General features: G+C 37.4%; 1 protein-coding gene across 1 annotated transcript in view; it reads right to left on the minus strand.

Annotated features, from left to right (window-relative positions):
- Polr1A (RNA polymerase I subunit RpI1) overlaps positions 1–25,211 on the minus strand; it is a 553,279-nt gene that overhangs the window by 143,234 nt on the left and 384,834 nt on the right. The window contains exons 21-22 of the mRNA XM_089249700.1: positions 24,644–24,801; positions 15,684–15,921 (exon numbers count right to left, since the gene is read on the minus strand). Of these exons, the coding sequence (XP_089105826.1) occupies positions 15,684–15,921; positions 24,644–24,801 (396 nt within the window). The remainder of the gene's footprint in view (positions 1–15,683; positions 15,922–24,643; positions 24,802–25,211) is intronic.

Raw genomic sequence — 25,211 nt, forward strand, 5'->3', positions numbered from 1 at the left:
TCCCTTCAACGTTCATAATTCATAAGTGAAATGTGCCCGTACTCTCAGGACACTGCTCACAAATTTCAATTAACTCTGCTTAGAGGAGACAGTTGTCAACTGTTTCAAACTCGCCCTTCGAACGATGCAAATTCCTTTTCAGCAGACAACGACATCGATCACTCAGACTCGTTGATGCGATGGTTCACCGAGTAATTTGGCAGTGATGTCTTCAAGCAAAGAAATTTGCTAACTTCACAAATGTGTTCAAAACTTCATATTGAACTGCCATTTCCAGACACCATACACTGAAATTGTTTCCGTACAATTTCTCTTGGATACGCCTACGGAACGAGATGCTTCGCCGGTGTCACACTTTGGTTGTCCTCAGTAGTCTGTGTAACAAACAGTGTTCGGGACTGACTGCACGTCTGAACACGAACGAACGGTCCAATAATTTAGTTTAATAATTTTCACTTCGACAGTACTCCAGCGTCGTCCTCTATTCAGTGACTGACATGTGAAAAGAACAAACACATTCGACGCTCTCTACGATATACATCCGCTGCAAAGTGCAACCCACGCTAAACATCATGAGGACTGATTCCTGACATTGGGTCTAGTGCGGATTGAGCCACGACAAGCCAATTTGTTTCCTGCACAGCTGGATTTTGAAAACTTACACTTTTGAACTAATAACTCTCGAGGCACTGAACAAGTACGTTGAAGTTGAGTAATGAATGTGCTGTAACTTATCTAGTATCGATGCGCAGCATTATCAGGGAAACATATTCAGCGACACTTAATATTACATTCATTTCAGTGATAAATGCAACAGTGATTTTCTTGTTGCTATGTCTAAACATATCATTCTCATATTTTTATGTGACTTTATCCAAAGAAATTATACGTATCTTCGCTATTCCGAGAGAAGAAAAAAAATAAAAAATACTTCCGATAAATAATCGAAAGGGATGATACGTAATCTACGTTATGAATTCATGAAATTTTTAAAAGCTTCTGTGTATTTCATGCTCAGTGATTTTTGCAAAGCTCTTTTGTATATTATTTTATTTCAGCTTATATTATCTTTCTGCAATTCACTTACGACAATATCGAAGCACATGTATATATCTACAACACATAAATGTATATTCACTTCTAATTTTTATATTACACATATGTAATATATATGTAATATATTTTTCTTTTCGCATATGTATATCTAGGTACGAGTATTCTTTTCAATGCATTCCTACATTGCTTACCTTTGTTTCAAGTGATGTACATTTGTACATACCAGATTTTCATTCATGTTTTGAAGAGCAAACATAATTTTATTGCCAGTATTGTAATCTCCCGAATTATATTTTCTTTTTCTTTTCTTTTTTTTCTTTTTCCGCAAGATGGATATGCATTGCTATGGCGTCAATAGCCATCACTATCAGATGAAGCGGGAGAGTTCCAATTTCCAGCCCAATATAATATAATAATAAGGGAAAAGGGGACTTAAGCCATTTAAATGTACAAAACATGCTCTTTCCCCTCCATCAACATTCCTTAATTTTATGGCCACTTACTTAAAGGGCCCCTTCAAAGTTTGCGTAATAGCCGCTCCATATTCTTCTTTTCTCTCTCTCTCTCTCCCCTATATACTGACGCCTCTTGGCTCTTGACCATTGTAATTGCCACCTGCAGGCAATTGACTTTATTGGCTTTATTTCATCTATTGTACGCATCCCTTCTTGGGAATATGTGCCTTCTGACTTTCTTGCTTCCTCTCTTCTTCTCTTTTCCTTCTCTTTTTTCTTGTACAACTCCCCCCCCCCCCACAGAAAACATCTTCCTCCCATATGCTTCGAAAGATCATAGGGGGTGAACCTTGACCAATGATGTCAATATTAATACTAATTTGTACCTACGTAATCCTCATCACCCAATGGAAGGATCTTTCTTTGAAGCCGGACTACCAATTAGAAAAGGAGGGTTGATACCCCTCAAAACTTTACTTTTTGGAATCTTTGAAAAATTAAAGCAGATTGATTAGTGCAAGCTAAAAATCTAGTTGAGAAAAGATGTAGTTAGATTTTTGTTTTTACACATTGCAATCGATCAGCATCAGGAGCGGCGATCATCTGTGATGAAAGGGATGGAGGAAGGGTAGGAAAGAAATTCTTACCATATTTTTAGTAAATTATAGACGTTTAGTTAAAACCTAAATTAGGAGGAATTAACAGGGGGCAGATGGCGAAATTAGGCATAAAGAGTGATTAAAAGAGAGTTATTCCAACATCAAGTCAAAATTATTATAATTGAACATATAGTATTCTGTCTATGTATTATGCAGAATTTGATATCGTGGAAATGGTTTTTTTAATTGACTTTTTATTTGTGTAAATATAACTCGTTCTTCTCATATGATCATTTGAGTAAATATAACTCGTTCTTTTCATATAATCATTTGATTAAATATTAAATGCTATTGAAATTTAACTGATTTCTTTCTTTTCATGAGTCATCGTTTTATTCTAAATATGTATTGGACCACTAGGAGCCTGGGTTAATCTAGAGAAAATTCCAAAAATATCAAATGGCAACACCAAGTTTTTTGTATTGGAATGTGATCTCCATTGTGAAAAACCCTAAATAGCGTTCGAACGGCAACTGTAGCATGAAAATCACCGGAAGTAGATAGGCTAAAAGTGAGGACAACCAATAAGGACAGAGAAGCAGCATAAAATAAAGCATTTTATTGTGTTTCACAAATTTTCCACATGACCTTGTGGAGGATTAATCAGGCTGGGATCTCAGCCGAAGAAACGGTGTGACGAATGAAACGAACATGAATGCTCTGGTGCACGGCAAAGTCCTTTTACTTTTTCCTTGCCTAGCTCCGGGGATTTTCGTGCTACAGGTGCCATTCCAATGCCATTTAGTGTTTTTCAGTATGGATATCGCATTCCAATACAAAAAACTTGGTGTTGCCATTTGATATTTTCAAAATTTTCTCACTGTAACCGTAACTGTTAGAGTGACACTGTTGTTTTCCATAACATTCTTGAGCGCATACCTCAAAATACCTTATGCCAAAATTTCATTCAGTTTCTGTGAATGGTATGATACACGGCTCAAAACAATTAGGGGAGCAAGCAAGAAAGTGAAGAAAGCCGTGCGAGACAGCCACGTATTGGCATACAATGGATAGTACACGCGTATCAATGCGCAATACAGAAAAAAGATGTAAAAAAAATTTGGAATAAAGCTTTAATTCTTTGAAAATATGGAAAAAACATGAAAAGATGATTTAGGGCAACAATTTGGTTACATGTAAGCGATAAAAAAAAGTACTGTTTATACATGACGCATGAGTTTTAATAGGGCGTGTGGTCTCCTCGAACAGCTAAGACTGCTGCACACCTGTTTGCCATGGATGCGATGAGGTTATCGATCAGACTTTGGGGAATACTGTTCCACTCCTCAAGAAGTGCAATCTGCAAGTCTCGGACAGTAACAGGCGCCCTTGGTCGCGCAGAAATGCGTTCAGGTCAGGAGAGCACGCTGGCCATTCCATACGCTGTATTGTTTCAGCTTCAATCATGTTCTCCACCAGACGAGCTCTATGCAGTCGGGCATTATCATCCTGGAAAACAAAGGAATCTCCAATGGCTCCAGCGTAAGGGATGACATGAGGTCGCAGTATCTCGTCTGCATACCTTCGGGCCGTCAAAGTGCCATTCCGAATGATATGCAGGTCCATACGTCCGCATATGCTGATTCCACACCATACCATCCAACCAGCTCGTCTGTATTGTGACCTTTCACGAACGAATGCTGGGTTATTTCGAGTGCCCCTGTCCCTCCATACCAGAACACGTCGGGTGTCACACTCCAGACTGAATCGGGACTCGTCTGTAAACAGCACTTGGCTCCAATCATGTTGCTCCCAATCTCGATGTTCAGCAGCCCATCTTCTTCGGGCCGCACGGTGGCGTGGGGTCAACGGAATGCAGACCATTGGCCTACGTGCATAGAGCCTTCCCTCATGAAGCCGATTACGTACTGTTTGGCTGGACACCCTTCGTCCTGTTGCAGCCTGACCAACCGTCTTTGAAGCTGCATAGCATTCTCTGTTCTGTTTCGACGGGCTGTTAACCGTATATACCGGTCATCAGTTGCTGTAGCGGCGCGTGGCCGACCTTGCCCTGATCGACGTCTAACATTTTCTGTTTCTTGGAATCGATTCCACAGCCTTGCAACAACAACATTTATGGCGACTCCAACAGCATCCGCGACACTACGTTGTGTTTGCCCGGATTCCAGTCTGCCTATAACACGCCATGCCATGGATTCCGGTAAATCACGTTGTTGAGACATCCTCAAGTCACCTTGTCTCAAAAAAAAAAAAATACTGCGCAATCGAATTTCACAGTTACGGAAGTAAAACAGACGTTTCTGCAACATCCCGATTTCTGCCCTTATCTCCTTTTTCTGGTTTCTGACGTCATGAACTTTGATTTGCATATGAAGTTTTCTTCTTCCGTTTCCTGCTAGACTTTAAATTATGGATGATTAATTTTATGTTACTTATCGGTATACATCTTTGTGTAATTTTGTTAAAACCATGTGCTCTCCTAATTGCTTTGAGCAGTGTAGTTAGGGGCCCATATGTCGGGATAGTTTTTTCATTATCAACCCGTATATTCTTCCAGTGGTTCGATATAACAACATAACACTTTCCAAAACATGTCAATTAGAAATTCCTCAGAAATATATCACTTGTATATGTGGTTTAGTAGTATTAGCAGTTGTCAAATTTAGTTGACAAATAACATGTTATTTTATTCCATCACACCGCTGATACATTGAAATATGTTTGGTACTATTATTTATATATTTTGGTACTTTGTTATATACTATTTGAAATGCTTATTAGGTTCTTGACCATCTACTGAAATGAGAGTCGCAAAATGAAGACATTACATGCCTGTTGAAGACAGAAATCTGTGCTCATGGTGTGTACTTATGTACTCCGATGGATTAAACCATAGATTTCGCAGGTAAGTTGAATCTCTTTCATTTTTCTTTGGAATTTTTTGTGACATGCACAAAGTTCAATACTCAAAACTATCATACAATTTACCATTTTCATTTCAGGTGAAAATGTTGAATGCAATGACACAAGTTATGGCCTACCAGTGTAAAACTAGAAATTGTTATTTGAGCAACAACTCTATTAACTAGCACTTATATGTATATTCATACACAGCCGCAATCATATATGTGCATGAAATACTGTTCACACATTTATCTAATAAATTTATCCATGATCGTAAGCAGTAAATCAGTTTGTTTTCTTTGTGATTATATTTAGAAAAAATGTTTATGAATGTTACATTTTTGTACTACAATAAATCTAGAATTAGTTGTCAAGAAAACAGTTTTGTATGCAAACATTTAAACAGCTCAGTGCAATGAAGTTTTGATTTATTTTACCCAGAGTTATATAATTTATTTTCTTGATTAAATGAAAATGCATCTGAAATCATAAAACGAATAACGTTTCCATTTAGAATGACTTATTTTGTCGACTCATCAAAATTTTCTGTCCAAAGCGTTTCACTGCAGTTGATTACTTATGTTGTCAGAAAATTTAATGAAATGATTGGATGATTGGAGAGAAATTAAAATTTTATTGCGAGATATGGTGAATGGCATGGCTCAAGCAATATCAACATATATAGTATCAAATAATATTTGCCAAACATGTATATAAGGGGGAATAGCTACAGTTCCAACATGTCAAGAGTGGATAGATAAGAAATCTCAATATATTTTCCTAAGTGAGAAAATCGTTAACATTAAAACATGAGCCATTAAAACTCATAGACCTGAAAGATCAATATTTTTCCCCCATGATTGAGCCTGACACTTGCTGTATTAACCTCTAATTGGTAATACGTCATGAGAAATTAAAATTACCTTTCAGAAAAAATTGTAATTTAAAATTTCTATTCAAAAAAACTTGAATTGTCTCTAAAACAAATTTATACGTCCAGTAAGAAAATTATTAAAATATCTTATAAAGAATTATTAAAAATAAGAAGAAACTTTTGATCATGCCAATGTAAAAAAATATATATATTACATGAAAATAAAGTAAATAAAGCAATTGTTGCCACGAATGTTGAAAAAATATTGATTTTTAATACGTAGTAGTAGTTGTACACTTTTTGCTTTACGTTGATTGGTTGAATAGTGAGCTGAACCATAGAAACGAACAAATGAACCGAAAGACCGGTTTTTTCCTCTGCAACCCGTCACGTGATCCTAAGGACAATGCTCAACGCAAAGGGGAGAGTGCCGCTTAAGGAATTTTCCTTAGCACGTTCCTTACGATAGTTCCTTATCTAACGACAAGTGCGGAACGGGCATTATATAAGGAAAGTGGGATTGTTCACCCCCTGGATTACTGCCGATAACAACGTCGTCGTCTGCAAAACGCAAATGGTTGAGAAATTCTCCATTTACTTTAATTCCCTTTTTATCCCAATCCAGTTTTCTGAATACTTCTTTTAAAACAGCGGTAAAGAGTTTTGGTGAGATAGTATAACCCTGTCGCACACCTTTCCCAAGTTTAATCTTTGCTTTTCCTTTATGCAAATGAATGGTTGCAGTTCCTTGGTCATATATTTTCTTGATGATATTGATGTAAGTCTTTCAACAGGAACCGAATCCTATTCAGCCGGTGTTCACGCTTCCTTTGTAGCTGCAAAAAGATGTTAAAAGTATTCATGATGATAGACCCGTTGCCGTCTAAAACATAGAAGAGTTGATCCACTTTGCCCAAGAATATTGAGAAGACACCAACAAATAAGAAAACTGTTGAAATGTAAGTCGTCGGGGATCACCCCGAAAATTTTGAATTTGTCCTGCTCGTTAGAGAGAGCCCCCCCCCCATGTAAACAAAGGCCTTAATCACAGTAAAATTATTATACTACGTTGCCTCATACAAGATCTCAGGAGTGCACTAGTCTCCGTCGAGGAAGGCTTGTATTTGTCTCATTTGGAATTAGCTCAACGCGAGGGATTTCACCGTGCTTTGCCATTATCCCCCTAGCTTAGAGCAAAATTCATACTGTGAACTGTGAAGGAGTCCAAACGTCATCATGACACCCTCAACAAGAAATTTTCCAAATTAAAATCTAATAGTGTCTCTCCTAATGCTTCTTGTCTGCACCCCCATTAGTTAATAAAGCTAAAATACTTAATTTAACTGGCAACCAATTGACAGAAATGCAAACTAAAGCTTTGGAACTGGAAATTAATTTCTGCGACAAACCTAAATTTAACCCAATTAATTTCATTGCCCCTATAGAGAAGTCAGTTTCACGCAGTAAGATTCTACCTGAACAAAAAGACACCCTGAGACATCTCATATCCAACATTTTGGTGTATAATGAGCGAAAGAACAACAAGAAGGTCACTGTAGGCTACTCACCGGATGAACGTTGAAGCATCAAACAACTGCAAAATGATAATAATATCGTAATATCTAGAGCAGATAAAGGGGGGCAAATTGTGATAATGCCTAAAGAGCAATATTCAGAGTTGATGACATCACATATTTTCAGTGGTCCTTATAAAGAATTAAAGAAAGATCCATCTGATTCTCACTTGAGAAAATGAAAAGAAATGGTAAAGACCAGTGTCTCTCTTCCGGAGCATGCAAAAAAGAGCGTAATTCCATCAAACGCCATTTCGTCACGGATCTATGGCCTACCCAAAGTGCACAAACCAACACTATCTCTCCGTCCTGTAGTCTCTAACATTGGTACAGCGTCATACAAGCTCGCTAAATTCCTTGTCCCAATTCTCTCTCCACTCACTAAATCAAATAATAATACAGTTAGAAATTCATCTAGCTTCGCTCAAATAATACGTACAATTGAACCCAAACAGCTCAACATGGTGTCTTTTGATGTAGTGTCAATGTAGTATCAGTTGTCTAGTAAGACGACTTAAAACCCACAATTTTTCACAGCCTGAAGTAGAAGAAATTTACAATCTCACCTTCACATGTATCTCACAAACAGCCTTCAGTTTCGATGACAAGTTTTACACCCAGACAGATGGTCTAGCAATGGGCAATCCCATCTCGGCGATTTTGTGTGATATATATATATATATGGACGACTTTGAGAGTAAGCTATTGAACGTTGTGCCCTTCTCATTTTATCGAAGATACGTGGACGATACTTTTGTGCTTTGGGACGGCTCTAAAGATGACTGGGAACAATTGTTACTCGTTATGAATGTCATAGACCCTCATGTTCAGTTCACAGCCGAATTTGAAACTAACAATGAACTCTCTTTCTTGGAGGAATTAGTAACGAAACAGAAATCACAGTTCCAAACCTCGGTCTATCGTAAGCCTTTCGCGGTCTCATTACCACCTCATTTCAGATCTTGCCATCCCATGCAACAGAAACTTTCGGCTTTTCGTATTTGTAGCGAGAGCATTTAACATCCGTTCAGATCGGAACACATTAGACCATGAACTTGAAACCATCAGAGCAATTGCGATAGACAGGGGGTTCAACCCCAAGATCATTGACGAATTAAGTAGAAAATTCTTGAAACCGGCACGAGGAACCATTCTAGAAAATATTACAGAGAGACCACTCAGAGAAAGTGTAGTCATACCCTACGATCCAATACTCTCACTGAAGATCAAACCGATTCGTAAAAAGTTTAATCTAACAACCATAGATCTGCACACTAAAAACTTTGGTTCCTTGCCCCCTAGAGATGCTATAGCGCAGAATAAACAATGGGGCATTTATTACATTCCATGTGGTGATTGCTCTCTTGGTTATAGGGCAGACAAGGACACCCATAAAAGCAAGATTAAATGAACATGCTCGCTGTGTTAAGAAACAGGAATGTGAAAAATCGACCATCACCGCTCACTGTTGGCAAGAAGGCCATAAATTCAAATTTCAAGAAGCGAGAGTTTTTCACAAAGTCAAGTCCACAGTTGATCTAGATTTCTACGAAGGCACATATATTCGGGCCTTCAAAAATATACTAGTGAACGATAATAAATCAACACCACCGATCGCAACACCATGGCTTAAATTCATTTCGAGCGGGAATTACAAGAAAATTCGAATGGACCAATTGGATAGCACTATTCCGCAAATGTCCAATCAGGACGCTGCATTAGTATCTCACGCAGGCTCACAGCTTCATTCTGACCACAAAGTTTGAAGTGAACAGACGTACTTCTTCCGCTGAGCAACCGAGCGTGAAGATTTGGTATTCAACCCAAGTGGGAAACTCAGTCAGTGAGACTAGTGGTTAAATTTTTCCTCTGAAGACGACACCCATTGGTGTTGAAATGCATTAGGACTTTTATTATTTTTTGTGTATTTGCCTTATTCGTTGGTGTCTTCTCAATATTCTTGGGCAAAGGGGTCCAACTCTTCTAAAAAAAGATTTGGTTGCTCTTTTCGAAAAATCTAATGTTTTGAAGTCTGCTTTTGCCAAAGAACACGGTATTCCGCGGACCATGTTAAACGATATTTTATCGTCCAAAGAAAGTATAGAGGCAAGTGATTGCATGGATCAAAGGAAGCGATTGCGAAAATCAAAATTTTAAGATGTCGAAGCGGTCCTTCTCAGTGGTTAAAATTCATTAGATCAGAAAATGTCCCAATTTCCGCTGTTATTCTGAGAAAAAAAGCCCTAGAAATTACAAAGGAACTTGATGTTGAAGGTTTCAATGCCAGTACAGGCAGGATTGAATGCTTCAAGAAGAGACATAGTCTTTCCTTTAAGAAAGTGAACAGGGAAGCAGCATGTGTTGATGTCATTGTGGTAGAACACTGGAAAAATCCTATCCTGAAGGATATTTTAACACGTTATTTTGAATCGGATGTGTTCAACATGGATGAAACTGGACTATATTACAGTCTTTTGCCAGATAAGACTTTAGCATTTAAGGGAGAAAAGTGTACTGCCGGTAAACTAAGTAAACAATGTTTGGTAATTTTGCTTGGTGTGAATATATGGATGGAACTGAAAAGCTAAAGCCTCTGGTGATTGGAAAAAGCAGGAGATCTTGGTGCTTCAAGAACATTAAATCCCTCCCAGTGGATTATGATAGCAATTCAAACTGCTTAGATGTCATCAATAATTTGGGAACAGCAAATTCGTAAATTGGATAAGCAATTTTCAAAACAAAGGAGCAAAGTTGCTATCATAGTAGATAACTGCCCAGCTCACACTCGTCTTGAAAATTTGAAAGCCATTGAAATGATATTTTTACCGCCAAATGTTACCGCACTTCTCCAGCTTCTCAATCAAGGAGTAATTCGAAAATTTAAATGAGTTTATAAAAAATTGCTCATTAAAGATTTACTGAAAAATGTTGAAGAAAATTAAAAGTTCAAAATGTCCGTTTTAGATGCAATTAAGTATACCCACAAAAGTTGGAATTTAATATCACAGAAAACAGTGAAAAATGTGTTTAAACACGCAGGGCTCGTGAGTAATGATCAGCAAAATGTGGTTGAAAATGAAGACCCCGATTCTGATACTTTTCCCAATTTACTGGATGACATAAATCTTCAAAACTAATATATTCCCAACATCATTGATTATATAGACATTGAGAACAACCTTGCAATATGCTCAGAAGCGACCATGAAAGTGTTATGTGCCAAACTGTCAGAGGAAAAACAACATAACAGTTCGAGTGACGAAAGTGACATAGAGGAAATTTGTTTGCCACCTAAAAAAACAAAAGTTCTTGAAGCTTTAGAGACTGTTCGAGATTACCTTACATCTGTGCAAGGAACAACCGATGAAGAATTAAAAGCACTAAATGTGTTAGAGGAAAAAGTTATTTATTTTAATAGCTGCTCTCTGCTCAACAACAAAACAACTGAAACAAAGAAAGAAAGAAAAATATTGAAACTCCTTATAGCGGGAGTTACTTGCTGTTGTAGACAAGAGTCAAACTCAAAAACAGCGTCTACAACAGCCAGTAACTTCCGCTATAAGGAGTTTCAATATTTTTCTTTCTTCCTGCTACTGATGAAGGAACTTCATATAGTTCCGAAATGCGTATAGCTGTGTTCGTCTTGGAATTTTGGGTACACGCAAACGTCGATTATTCAATCGTATTATCAAACCCAAAAGGTAATTCATTTCTATCCAAGTTATTCTTTAATACAATGCTATGCAGTGTAACCTCTCAATAAGGGACACCCATGGAAGTGTCCCCTAATTCAAAGGTAAATTAATTCATATTTGAAGGTGACAGATCATGGAATAGTGGACTTAAAATAGAGTAGTTCTTTATTTTATTCCCTAAAACGGAGGTTTAACTGTATATTTAAATTTTATAAAGTTTTACAGTACTGCACATTTAAACTGATGGCACTCCGCTTAAGCCGTCACAATTTTTCGATAACTTGAGGTGACGACTTATCGAGGTTTTACTGTAGTTATTCAGTATTATTATTTCCATTTACCAGGGTCGTAGTATGCTTTCTCTGAGCACCGGGGTCAGGGTTTAAGCTACGGTCGCATTTATCGCAAAATGCGAAAGAAAATTGTAGAATATGAAAGAAGAAGTAGCCACTTTCGCAAAAATGCTTACAGGAGGTACGAAATGAGTAAGACATCGAACCATCAATCATTACATAGCATTGTAGCATTTTGCTAAAGCTTATTCCGCAATTTTCGCTTTTTTGCGAAAGGAATTTTTTATCCAGCTTAAACCCTGACCGGGGCAGACTTTTCCTTGGGGGTCCCTCTTATTATGCTAAACAAATGTAAACATTTGTGGAGCCCCCATTCGGCTCGGGGTCCAGGGGCAGTGCCATGATTGACCTAGCCGATTTATGGCCCTGCCATTTACTCTTTAATTCAATAAATTCTTTTTTGGACGCTCATAGTGAATCGCCTGGCATAACAGATTCACTTTGTTTTATCAAAAAATGTGTCATATAGAAAATTCATGTATATATAAGAGGAATAATCTTTGAATTTTTTTCTAAATTAAAGGAAAATTGAAAGTCTGGATAGAAATTGTTTTTTGTGTAAAAGATGGTTCAAAGTGGTTTGTTATGTAGAGACTCTAGTTTCATACATATGTCAAAGGGTTTCTCTCCCGTTATTTCTCAAATAAAATGCAACCGGAGAATTCCCAGGATCCCTGAAAAAGAATACAGTTGAACTAGATTACATTTCTATACTGAACTAGACATACCTAAGTAGATTTTATTACCAGAAGCATGAATTTTAGAAGCTGATCTTTGATCTTATTAGATAAATTATTAAATTGCACAGAGTGGCAGGAAAACATCTTCTGGATATTATGATGAGATGAACTCAGAAAGAAAATTCATCTTGTCTTCACCAGGACATGAACCCAGGCCCTCTTGCATACCGGTAAAGTATGCTACCATCTACAGCACTGGAAACATGACCCTGCCTTCCTTATTTCACGCACTGTGGCGTGAGGTACTGAAGTAGAAGTATTAGCAGCCTCTTATAACTTCAGGAAATGCCCTGCTCCTTCAGGTGGGACGGTAGAGAAAGATAGACAGATTTTCTCGGCCAAAGATATCAAGGAAAAATATTTTCTGAATATTATGCTGAGGTGAACTCGAAAAGAAAAGTCATTTTGTCTCCACCGGGACTCAAACCCAGGCCCTCTTGCATACCAGCACACAGTGTATTTAATCCTCTTTGCAGCATTGACGAGATGCCTCTATTCCCCTTGAATCTCTCTTATTCCCCTTATTTTAACACTGACAAGCCCAGACATTTTGAAATGATAAAAAAATTTCCATTAATTTTAAGGACAGTAAGAATCTTGAATAAATAAGTAATTTGAATTCGATCTTTATTTTTCTTTCATTTGAAATCACTCATCAACTAGTGGGTCACCGTAAGTTCAGGACGTGAAACCTTTTTGCAACGGCAAATCTCTGTTTCAAAACTAAGTCAGTAAAATGTGTTTTTTTGTAATTTTGAAACATAAAATGCTTAGTGATCTCTCACTTAAGCATCGGCACCAGGGAACAAGAAAAAAAGACGCATAAATGAGAGACACGTATAATGGAATAGTATATCTTTGACCAGGAGTGCAGAAAATCGTCTTATAACTGAGGGAAAGGTATGTAGAAAATCGTCTTATAACTGAGGGAAAGGTATGTAGAAAATCGTCTTATAACTGAGGGAAAGGTATAAGTGAGTGGGTGCATAGGTGAGAGATCACTGTACCTAGCTCAAATTGTTTGAAGGATTGTTCTATAAATATTGAAATTACTCCGAATGGAGAAAAATGATTTTTCTGTAGTTAAATGCATTTTTCTAAATAATTTCTTTTTATAAAATTACATTATTCCCAACAATATTGCAGTATAATAGTCTGAGTATACTTGTTTGATGAGCAAAGAAACTGATGAGATGTGGTGGATATCTTATTTGAGAGAAATTAAGGATAAATTTGACATTGTTTATATTCATAATAAAATTAAGTGAAATCTCAATATAACAATATCCTGTGGACGAAGAAAAATATCATAGTAGAGCTGTTATCGTTAAATGGAAAGACGACTGACATTGAATACCAACCACCAGGGCCACAACAAGATGCTTGATCAGCTGAGGCAAGCACACATTTTATCACCCCTATTTAATGTTCAACGAGATGTTAAAAGGTGAAATTTGCGCCCTTTTCTAGTTCAGGGGAAGAGACCCACTTGTTCTCCTCACCCCCACTTATGGCCCTGTGACCATGGACACCACCAAAAACTTCCATACTATAAAATGATTCACTGCACAATCCTTTTGGGTACGACACAGAAAGTAGCTTCACTGCAACTTAATAAACACTTCCAAAAGAACAAAAACTATTGAAGAATTAAAAAATATATAGCAGGGGAATTTCGAGCGAAATATAAAAAAAATATCTTTGCATAGTAGTTTCAAATTCCATAAAGCAATATCATTATAGAGGGGATTTATTGTAGTGAAGGAGATTGCAAATGCGAGCCTATCTCCCCTTTAAAAAGTCTCGCCATAGAGAGTAACAGACCTACAAACAGTACAAATTATAATTTAATCATAACACATCACTCACTTCACTTCTGAAATATAGATGGCAGCACTGAAAAATCAAACACAACACAGCAACATATGCACTCAGATTGTGTTAGGTACACACACACAGTTACACTTCCGGCACAACTCACTAGGTAGTAAATCACCCATAGATGTTGATAGACCTGAGTTGTGATCGGTTTGAAAGAAAGAAAGCGAAGGATATCCCTGTATCGATAGTTGGACATCATACTAGGCAATTCCAAACAAGATTTAAAAAATATCATTGTACAAACATTTATCATTGAGTGTTGTTGTAGCGAGGTTTTACTATATACAAACTGCTTAGGATTTTCTCATTTTCTCATCTGGGGGGGGGGCATAGGCGGAGATGGACTTGGATAGATGTCTATACATATATACATTAGATCAGTCGATTCCACCTCTGACGCTGGAGGGGGGGGGGGAATGCCCCAATGCTCCAGTATCTCCACCCCCATGGGGGGGGGGGAGATTCACTTAGCTTTTTTTTCCTTCCTGAAAGAGGTTCTGTTTTTTTTTACTGCAAACATAAACCATAATCTCAGCTGGGAGTGAGGGGCTCCATGAAAAATCCTGACCTAAGGCCTGGCACTAGCATGTGGGGGCCATGCAACTCCTAGACATATTTCACCATTAGTTTTTGAATGTCATCCTCATAAACAACCAGTACACGGCTTTCTCTGAAGCACACAATCTCTTTGATAAGTAGTGGTTCCTTATCATGAGCTAGACCCTTAAAATCACAAATACAAGGCCACAACAGGCAAAATGTCCTACGAGGTGGCTGAGGAAAAAGATGCCCATGTTCAATAATGCAATCAGCCCACATTTTTCTTCACACATGCAAGCAGAATTTGAAAAATAACTTCAAGTGCACATACTGCATGTCTGCGATGCTACATCTAGTTTTGTATCGTAAAAGTATTTACTCGCACATGTGCTAATTTTTGACGTGAGGCATGCTTACCGGAGACTTTAGGGGATAATATTACCCACAATTCCATAACACATGTGTGGGCGAAAGCAGAAAAACTGTCACCTCAGTTTTGATAACGTGAAAATAAATAAAGAGCAAAAGTTTTGCTTGTAATGTGAATCATCGCTCGCTAACGGAGCCAAAATTTTTGCTCGTTATGCGAATTGCTTGTTAACCAAAGTTTTACTGTATACTCTAACCCAGCTATAGCATACCTGGCACAATAAAGCATTTTTGGATATGAAGAGCAAAATTTTTTATTCTTTACCATAAGATGACATTATGGTATAGCCAACTAAATTTCTAGTCCCTAAAGTTTGTTATAACAAGTTTTTTGAATTCTCATTTTGCTGGCTCTAAAGTAGACTTGTCTCATTCGGTAACTATACTGAAATCTATTTTGAGTGGAAACAAACAATAATCCCAACAATGATTAGTGCATTGATATGCACCTTTACAAAATGGAAACTTGTCTAAAATGGAATATTATTTTATTCTCTTGACATTCCATTTTGTACAGGTTCCATTGTATACACAAATTTTATACACTTTTAAACATACTTACTTGTGCGGCTAATAAGCCTACTGCTTCGCCAGGGTGTGCCAGCGCATTAACTGTCCTGTAATATACCAAATTTTTAAAACGATCATTTAATAAAGAATCTGTTTCTAAGAATGCTTTCTTTTTTTTTTCTGCCACATAATCTTCAATCAAACCATCTAATCTTTCAGAAACAGCTCCAAAAACTAAATCTGGTCTGAATACTGAAGTTACAGGGTCAGGGCATTTTGTTACAACACACCTGAAAGAAAAAAATTAGATTAGGTGAAATTCAATAAAAGACATCCCGACTAATTCAATGATTGATTTTTTTAAACAAAAACAAGCCCTTACATCAATAAAACAGTAATGATGCTTTGAACATGTGCTATTATTTCTTGGAATACGTTCTGCAATGTTTTATAAATTTGCAAAACATTATCGGAACTTGCACTGATCTGACTTCCATGAAAAACTATATTATTGGCATAGACAAAATGAAGTTGGACATTTTTCCCCCCCACTATAGCACACCCTCAGTGATTCTTCTCCTGTACGTTCGAAGAACCTGTATCTACTTATGGCAACATATGTTGGTTTTTACTTTAAAAAACACAACATTAAAGAATTTTATTGAGAATATCTTATATATTTCTAATAGTAATTGAAGAGTATTTCAACTGCAGTGAAACCTTTGTATAATGATACTCTCTATAACGATAAATTTGCCTATAATGACATCTTCTTCTGTCTCAAAGAAATTCATATTTATTCAATGTACACTGCTGGCCACCCAAATTGCAACACCAAGAAAGACAAGAGATATCGCAACAATATTTATTTTGTAGATAACATGTTGACCAAGCATCAAATGATTAAATTTATAAACTTCTGTGAAGTGTGGTTCCTGCCAAAATCAGTAGCCAGAGTAGCCGCCATTGTTGGAGATCACCGCTGCCACACGCCTCGGCATTGATTCAAAGAGACTTTGGATGTGTTCTTGGGGTACAGCAGACCAAGCAGCTTCCACGCGCTGCCAAAGGTGATCTGGTGTGGCAGCTGATGATGTAATCTGGGTCAATCGTTGAGCAACCATGGACCACATGTTTTCTATCGGCGAAAGATCCGGAGAGCGAGCTGGCCAGGGAAGCAATTCAATCTGGCGATTGACGAAGAACCTTTGGACAATGCGTGCCACGTGTGGTCGCGCATTATCCTGTTGAAATATGGCTGTGGGCAAGCCCTGAAGGTAAGGAAGGACAAATGGCTCCAACACCTTGGAGATGTAGTGCTGGCTTTTTAAAGTACCGGCAATGCGTACTAGAGGAGTGCGAGAGTGATATCCAATACCGCCCTATACCATAATACCCGGTGCAGGACCAGTGTGGCGGTGCATAACGCAGCTGTTCAGCATCCTCTCTCCACGGTGTCTCCAGACTCGAATCCGACCATCGTGGTGTTGCAGACAGAAGCGTGACTCGTCAGTAAAAACAATTTCATTCCATTGTGCCGTCCACATCCTTCTTTCATCGCACCATTGGCGGCGGAGACGTCTGTGGTTCTGCGTCAAGGGTAGACGAAGCAATGGACGTCTTGCGGACAGACCACTCTGCTGTAAATGGCGTCGAATGGTACGCGCAGACACTGGATGATGCGGTACAGACTGAATGTGCTGTGCTATGGTTCGTGATGTGGCTGAGCGATCCGTCACTGCCATACGTCTGTCATCACGTGAAGTGGTGCACTGAGGTGGATGCGATCGAACACGTCGGTCCGTCGTACCCTCCTACATCCAACGATCACATATCCGCATTACAGTTGTTTGATTTCGTCCAACACGACTACCGATTTCCCTGAAAGATAATCCACAATCTCGGTAGGCCACTATCCTTCCTCTGTCGAACTCGGATACTTGATCAAAAGATGATCGCTGTTTTCTACGAGGCATAATTGATCGTTTTTTTGAAAAAACCACAAGAAAAACATAATTGCCGTACTTCAAATCGTCGAAATATCCAAGCCTTAAATAGCGCTTTGAAGTGGCACCACAGGCGCGCGTGATGTGCGCCTGCGCTGAAATTCTAATCATTTGCATATCTCACCTCCGCTAATGCATGTTGTAAATTTCATATTATTTACATGCTTCCTTCAGGGTGTTGCATTTACGGAGGCCAGCAGTGTATTTTGAATCTGCCTACAGCAATAATCACTTTCAGATGCAACTGTCTATAACTGGGGGCGGCTCAAGCCTACCTGCCACCCGGTTGTAAAGCCTCATGTGCCGCTCCTAAAGACTACCCTTGCAGTAGGGCTGACAGGAATTTACCTCAGGTTACACGGTTATCAACCTGAATTTTTTAGTATTAACTGCTGCACATCATTTTTCCGTATGAAATGCCTTTGACTATATGTCCTGCTTTTCAAGAAACTCCCACATTTTGATCCAGGATCATTATACCATTCTAAATTATGCCAGATAACTTAACCCCCATTACAGTGCTTACTGATTAGTAAAGCACGGATTATATGCAAATGCATATATGCATATTTTGGCCTTTTTTAACATTAATGCATATAAATGAACAAAATCAAAGAATTTTCTGTATAAGTGCATATTTTTGGAGGTTTATTTAAAAGTTCACTCAATTTTTTTAAATAATTTTTCAAATAAATATTATTCGAAATATTTTCATAACATCTGCTTTTTCCCTGCAGGTGAAATTTAGTGAATTAATACATATTTATAAAGTATTTTACGAATTCTGTTTTATTGTAAGGCTATTTCTAGAGATATGTTAAAGTGTTAATTTTTTTTAGAAATAGCGTCGAAATTCTTTTCTTACAATTATTTTAGTTATTGAGCAGCTAAAACAAACTAAAAATTAAAAAATGCCCAAATAAAAAATATGTAGAAGTCATTTGCATATGCGGTATAGGCCTATATATATACATATGAGGGGATATTTTTTTGCAAATCAATACATGTGCACTAAGAAATAGAAAAGTTGCCTTTTAAAAACACATCTTTTTTTGGATGGTGATTTTTTTCAATGCATATTTTCTCAATTTTTTGTACATATTTCGGAATTTTTGATTTTTACAAGATTTCTAGTGCTATTCTGGGGTGTTTAATTTAATTTTTGCATTTTCAAGTGCATATTTTTGCATTTTCAAGTGCATATTTTTGCATTTTCAAGTGCATATTTTTGCATTTTCAAGTGCATATTTTTGCATTTTCAAGTGCATATTTTTGCATTTTCAAGTGCATATTTTTGCATTTTCAAGTGCATATTTTTGCATTTTCAAGTGCATATTTTTGCATTTTTAAGTGCATATTATTTAGAGCATATTTTGCCACTTTTTAGTGCATATAATCCAGGCTCTACTGATTAGACATCATTGCTTACACTTATCCTGCAAACAGAAGGTATAACAAGGCAAAACTTTTCAAGGAATTTATTTCAAATTTGTTTTTGGTGCTCCAGAGCAAGACAAGAAGCCAAATTTTTCCTTTGTCTTCATTTGACTGCTCCAGAAAAATTTCTGGGTGGGAGCGCAATCCAGCAGAGACACAAAATTACACACTAGCCTCTTGTGAAAAAGTATATTCTTGTTTTTGGTAATTACAGTCCCACATTTTCTCAATATTTTCGTCATCAAAATATGGCTCAAATGCCTAATTTCATTTGAATTTTTACAACTGGAAATTTTTTTAAAATTAAGTGTCTGTCTAAAGTCAATCTAAGCTGCCACCCACTACCCTTGCTTAAGCTGCTCCTGTCTATAATGATAACTTTATCTTTTGAGAAAATTGATAATACATTAAATCCAGATTTCGTCTTGTGTGGTCAAAACAAAATCCTGTGGTCCAGAATGTGAGATAACAAAAGATTGTGCATATAAGTGGTAGAAATGATTGCAGGGAAATTGGAGAGAGGAGGCTTTGCAGAGGCCAGGGCTAGTGACTGAAATGTGCATGTGTGTTAATGCTTACCAATGCTCATTCAACCTGTCTTTTCCATTTAACCCTGAAGAATTCTAAGACAATGAAGTGCTAGTGTCCGGCGCAAGTGATGAAGAGATTATTGTAGAAGATAACTACTAGGTCACACCAGCACCTCCTAAAGATAAAAGGCTCCTCATGCTGTCAGCAAAGTAGTCAATTTTCCCTCAGAATATTCAGGGAAAAATTGCCTACTTGTGCCAGTATCATCAGGCTCAGAATTGGTGATTTCTATGCTCCATATCCTATCACCATGCAGTATTTGTGAACCAACCAGGAAGATTCTATGCTAAAATAAGAAGGAACGAAATAGGATGCTCTGGTTCCAAATGTGGCAAACTTGCTAGATAGTCATAGTAACATTACAGGTGAACTTGGCAACCCGTGCAGAGGCCTTCTATCTCTAGGAGGTGCTAGTGTGTGTGTGTGTGTGTGTGTGTGTCTCTCTCTCTCTCTCTCTCTCTCTCTCTCTCTCTCTCTCTCTCTCTCTCTCTCACACACACACACACACACACACACACACACACACACACACACACACACACACACACACACACACACACACACACACACACACACACACACACACACACACACACACACACACACACACACACACACACACACACACACACACACACACACACACACACACACACACACACACACACACACACACACACACACACACACACACACACACACACACACACACACACACACACACACACACACACACACACACACACACACACACACACACACACACACACACACACACACACACACACACACACACACACACACACACACACACACACACACACACACACACACACACACACACACACACACACACACACACACACACACACACACACACACACACACACACACACACACACACACACACACACACACACACACAAAATTCACAAGACAAACTGCAAATTTCTTCTAAGGATGCCATTCCTAATACACACTTTACAGGATTTTGCTTGAACATTAGCGAATGTTTCCAATATGTGCATTTGATCTCAATTTGATGGGCTAAAACTGTGTATGCAAGTGTCATTTGCATCAACAAGTGAACAAAAAAAATTAAGTTTTTTTTCTGTAATTTTATTACGAAATAAAATACACTTACATCTTCCTTTTATGCATACTTTTGTATAGAGAGTGTTAGTAAAAATCTAAACTAAAAATTTCACTTTAAAGTTCTTAAAAAAAGTTTAAATAATTTAAAGTTTATAAAATACAATTTTATATAAGCAAGTATCTGTAAGAAAAATCAATAAGAGTGCAATGTAATTAGAACTAGCCTATATACGTTATACACTGAAGAACCAAAAAAACTGGTTCACCTGCCTAATATCAAGTAGGGCCCCACGAGCCCGCAGAAGTGCCGCAACACGACGTGGCATGGACTCGACTAATGTCTGCAGTAGTGCTGGAGATAATTGACACCATGAATCCTGCAGGGCTGTCCATAAATCCGTAGGAGTAAAAGGGGGTGGAGATCTCTTCTGAACAGCACGTTGCAAGGCATCCCAGATATGTTCAATAATGTTCATGTCTGGGGATTTAGGTGGCCAGCGGAAGTGTCTAAAGTCAGAAGAGTGTTCCTGGAGCCACTTTGTAGCAATTCTGGACGTGTGGGGTGTCACATTGTCCTGCTGAAATTGTCCAAGTCCATCGGAATGCACAATGGACATGAATGGGTGCAGGTGATCAGACAGGATGCTTACGTATCTGTCACCTGTCAGAGTCGTATCTAGACGTATCAGGGGTCCCATATCACGCCAACTGCACACGCCTCATACCACATGTAGGGTCCATGGATTCATGAGGTTGTCTCCATACCCGTACACGTCCATCAGCTCGAAGCAATTGGAACCGAGACTCGTCAGACCAGGCAACGTGTTTCCGGTCCTCAACAGTCCAATGTCAGCGTTGTCTGGCCCAGGCGATGCATAAAGCTTTGTGTCGTGCAGTCAAAAAGGGTACACGAGTGGCCCTTCGGCTCCGAAAGCCCATATTGATGATGTTTCGTTGAATGGTTCGCACGCTGACACTTGTTGATGGCCCAGCATTGAAATCTGCAGCAATTTGCGGAAGGGTTGCACGTCTGTCACGTTTAATGATTCTCCTCAGTCCCGTTCTTGCATGATCTTTTCCCGGCCGCAGCGATGTCGTAGATTTAATTTTTTACCGGATTCCCGATATTCACGGTACACTCGTGAAATGGTCGTACGTGAAAATCCGAATTGCATCGCTACCTCGGAGATGCTATGTCCCATTTCTCGTGCGCCGACTATAACATCACGTTCAAACTCACCTAAATCTCGATAACCTGCCATTGTAGCAGCAGTAACCAATCTAACAACTGTGCCAGACACTTGTTGTGTTATATAGGAGTTGCCGACCGCAGCGCCGTACTCTGATTGGTTCCATATCTCTTTATATGCATACGCATGCCTGTATCAGTTTTTTTGGCTCTTCAATTCATATTTTTTTAATTTTCGGCAATGTTTTGGTCATAGCAATGTTTTGCCCATCGATACACTTCAACATTACATGGGGGGTGCAAAAATATGTGCTTGCCCTGGCCAACAGAGTATAATTATGGCCATGGCTCTGCTTAGTACCTGCCTATGCCAGTTTTTTTGGCTCTTCAGTTTATTACATGCACACATTATACGTACAAAAACATTGGATGCACAAATCCTCAAACTGTCTACAGCAATACTGGTCTATAACTATTTTTTGCTAGGTCTCTACAGTATCGTTATAAACAGGCTTTACTGTATTCTGAATCAGTTCTGAGTATTACAAAGCAAGCATTTTCTAAACATAACACTTGTTTTGTAGGAAAAAAAGTAATTACATAGCACACTTTTTCCCTCTGTTGACAAGCAACTATGCTTACAGATGTTTTTTAGCTAACAAATGTTTTTAAACTAATGCTTTCTGCGGTTTTCAAAAATTCAGCTAACAAATATAGATTTGGCTAGCGAATGTTTTAGTAGACGTATTTACCAACATAAAAAATCTATATTATGAGCTGAATTTTAATACCAAACATCAACAAAATAGAAAGAGAGGTTCTCTTAACAAAGGGCTGTCGTTGGTTCAGATTCATTTTCCTTAGTTATACTATTAGTTAACCTGTAGTTGTTTGATATTATGTTTCTTCACGATTTTCCTAACTTTTTCTGTGATGCCAGGAACGAATAGTATTATTATTACTAAAATAAAAAATTCTAGAGCTTTCTCTGAAGGAAACCATAAAAGAAGACAAAATCAACTTAATGGATCTAAAAATATATAAAACTATTAATAGATGGGAAAGAAGTATACAAAAAAACACAAGACTTCACCTTTTTTGGTAAGTGTTTATTTTACTTACTTTTTCATTCCACTTGTTTGCCAAAATATTTTTTGAGAAGGCAGGCATTGGTAAATAAGGGTTGGCACTTTTAGTGCAATTAGGCATCCTTCAGAAATGCCTATTTTTCCAAACCATGCATGAGGTTCCCCCAATCAACTCAGTGCATAGGTTCTATCTCACTCTTACAAGAATATATTCCATCTTCTATTTTTATTTCTTCAAATAATTATGTTTTGTGTGTGTGTATATATATGTACTGTTACAAAAATTATGTTTTATCATTATGTCATTGTCCTTCTGTAAATATTGGTAGTGCACAATTTGTTACAAACACCTCAAAATCTCATCAAGTTGGAGCGAATCTTCTAGAGCAGCAGTTCTTATCCAGCACTCTATGGAGCCCCAATGGCTTAGTGTGCACTCCTCAGGTGCAACGCAGCCAATCAAGGAAAATAATATAAAAAAAAATTAAAAAAATTAAATTACAAATATTTTTAAATAAATATAAATCAGTGACTTGGATGTATAAATAAAAAATACGACTCCGCTATAGAAATTTATATACCAAAAAGGGCTCGCGAGTCAAAAAAGGTTGAGAACCACTGTTCTAGAGATTGATCTAGAAACTCTTAAATTAATTCAAGAGGATGGTGCTACTGGTTGTGAACTATGGTAGACTTTTTTTTCGAAAATTCCCTGTATCTTTAAAAACCATGAGAGGAATAGAGAGGGTGGTCAGTTGTTGGACTTTATGTTCAATGAGAGCTCTATTTGTCGTGCAAATAGCTGTTTTCTATAAAATAAATTTGTGACATCCTGCAAATTGTTTCTCTGCTTATTTCAAGGACTTGAGAAATTATCCAGAACAGTACTTTTTTTGTTCCATTAAATTAAACAGTATTTGGCGAGGTATGTACCAGTTTCACACACAATCTGACTTAATATCATTGAAATTGTATTTATTTCGAAATGAACTATTTTAGAGGCTTCAATAGAAACATCCTTTTCTCCCTCTTTTATGGGTGAATTTTAGTGTCCGACAAGTGTCCTCAACAGAGCAGTTTTACTGCTAATCTTTCATTACAAACAGTAATGAACATAACTTCATCATAAAAATTTATTATTCACATTGTGCAACTCATGAAAATTAAAAGTAATTATTGAAAGTAAAGCTCTTATAAAACAATAAATTTCATTTCCTAACACCTAAATTAGCAAAGATGAATATTTTTCCACCCCATAATCAATATACTTTATCCAAAATTATATGAGAAAGATGGATTGTATTATTTATTTACTGATAAACTCACACAACAGGCATATTCCCAAACAGAGGAGTGAAAACAAAAGAAAATAAACAGCACATTGCAATACAGAAAGGCAAAGAATAATACAAATAATAATAATGAAGTTCCACAAATAAATATAATACAAAAAAATATGAGCATACATGCAAGGAGGAAAAAAAAGCATGTCACAAAAGTACATGAGAGCTTCCACACTTAAAGTCATACACATATAATTAAAGGACGTATCAGTTATGAAATAAGGTATGGCATTTAATTGAAAAAAAAAAAGAATAACATTTACTTTGCTTTGCATTCGGGCTTCAAATGACGCCATGCTTTTAAAAGCTCTTCTCGATTTTGGCATTCTTTTTCTGGATGGAAATATTCAGCTTCAAATATTGAAATTGGAGAATAACGAGTTTTTTCCCTTTTTCTTGTTTTTCTTTTCCATTTGGCTATCTAAAATAAATGCATAAAGAAAAATACATAATTGCAAAACTAGTATGCACACCAGAGAGCGGGTTTTAATTTTTTATACCTTGATTGCCAACTCATATACATGGCAACTTATATGAAATTTTCAGTTTAACATCCTGAAAACTCAGAAATATACAACAATATATAAAGCTGTATTTAAGTTACTTTCTGGAAGTAGCTGGATGATAAGGAATTTATAACAAATTGTCATTTCGATTATTTTTTGTTATTTGATTACATTTCAGAAATAAATCCCCTTGTATATTAGGTTGGGATTACACTATAAAATTTTCATAAAATTTAATTTACAAAACTTGAAAATGACACCAATAAGACGAACGGATACATTTAAGCAAATGCAACTGGTAACCTTATTGGTTGCATTTTTTACG

Source organism: Pholcus phalangioides, unplaced genomic scaffold, assembly GCF_987345545.1.
Source record: "Pholcus phalangioides strain wild (caught in Gottingen) unplaced genomic scaffold, Ppha-v1.0 ptg000022l_1, whole genome shotgun sequence".
Classification (NCBI taxonomy): domain Eukaryota; kingdom Metazoa; phylum Arthropoda; class Arachnida; order Araneae; family Pholcidae; genus Pholcus; species Pholcus phalangioides.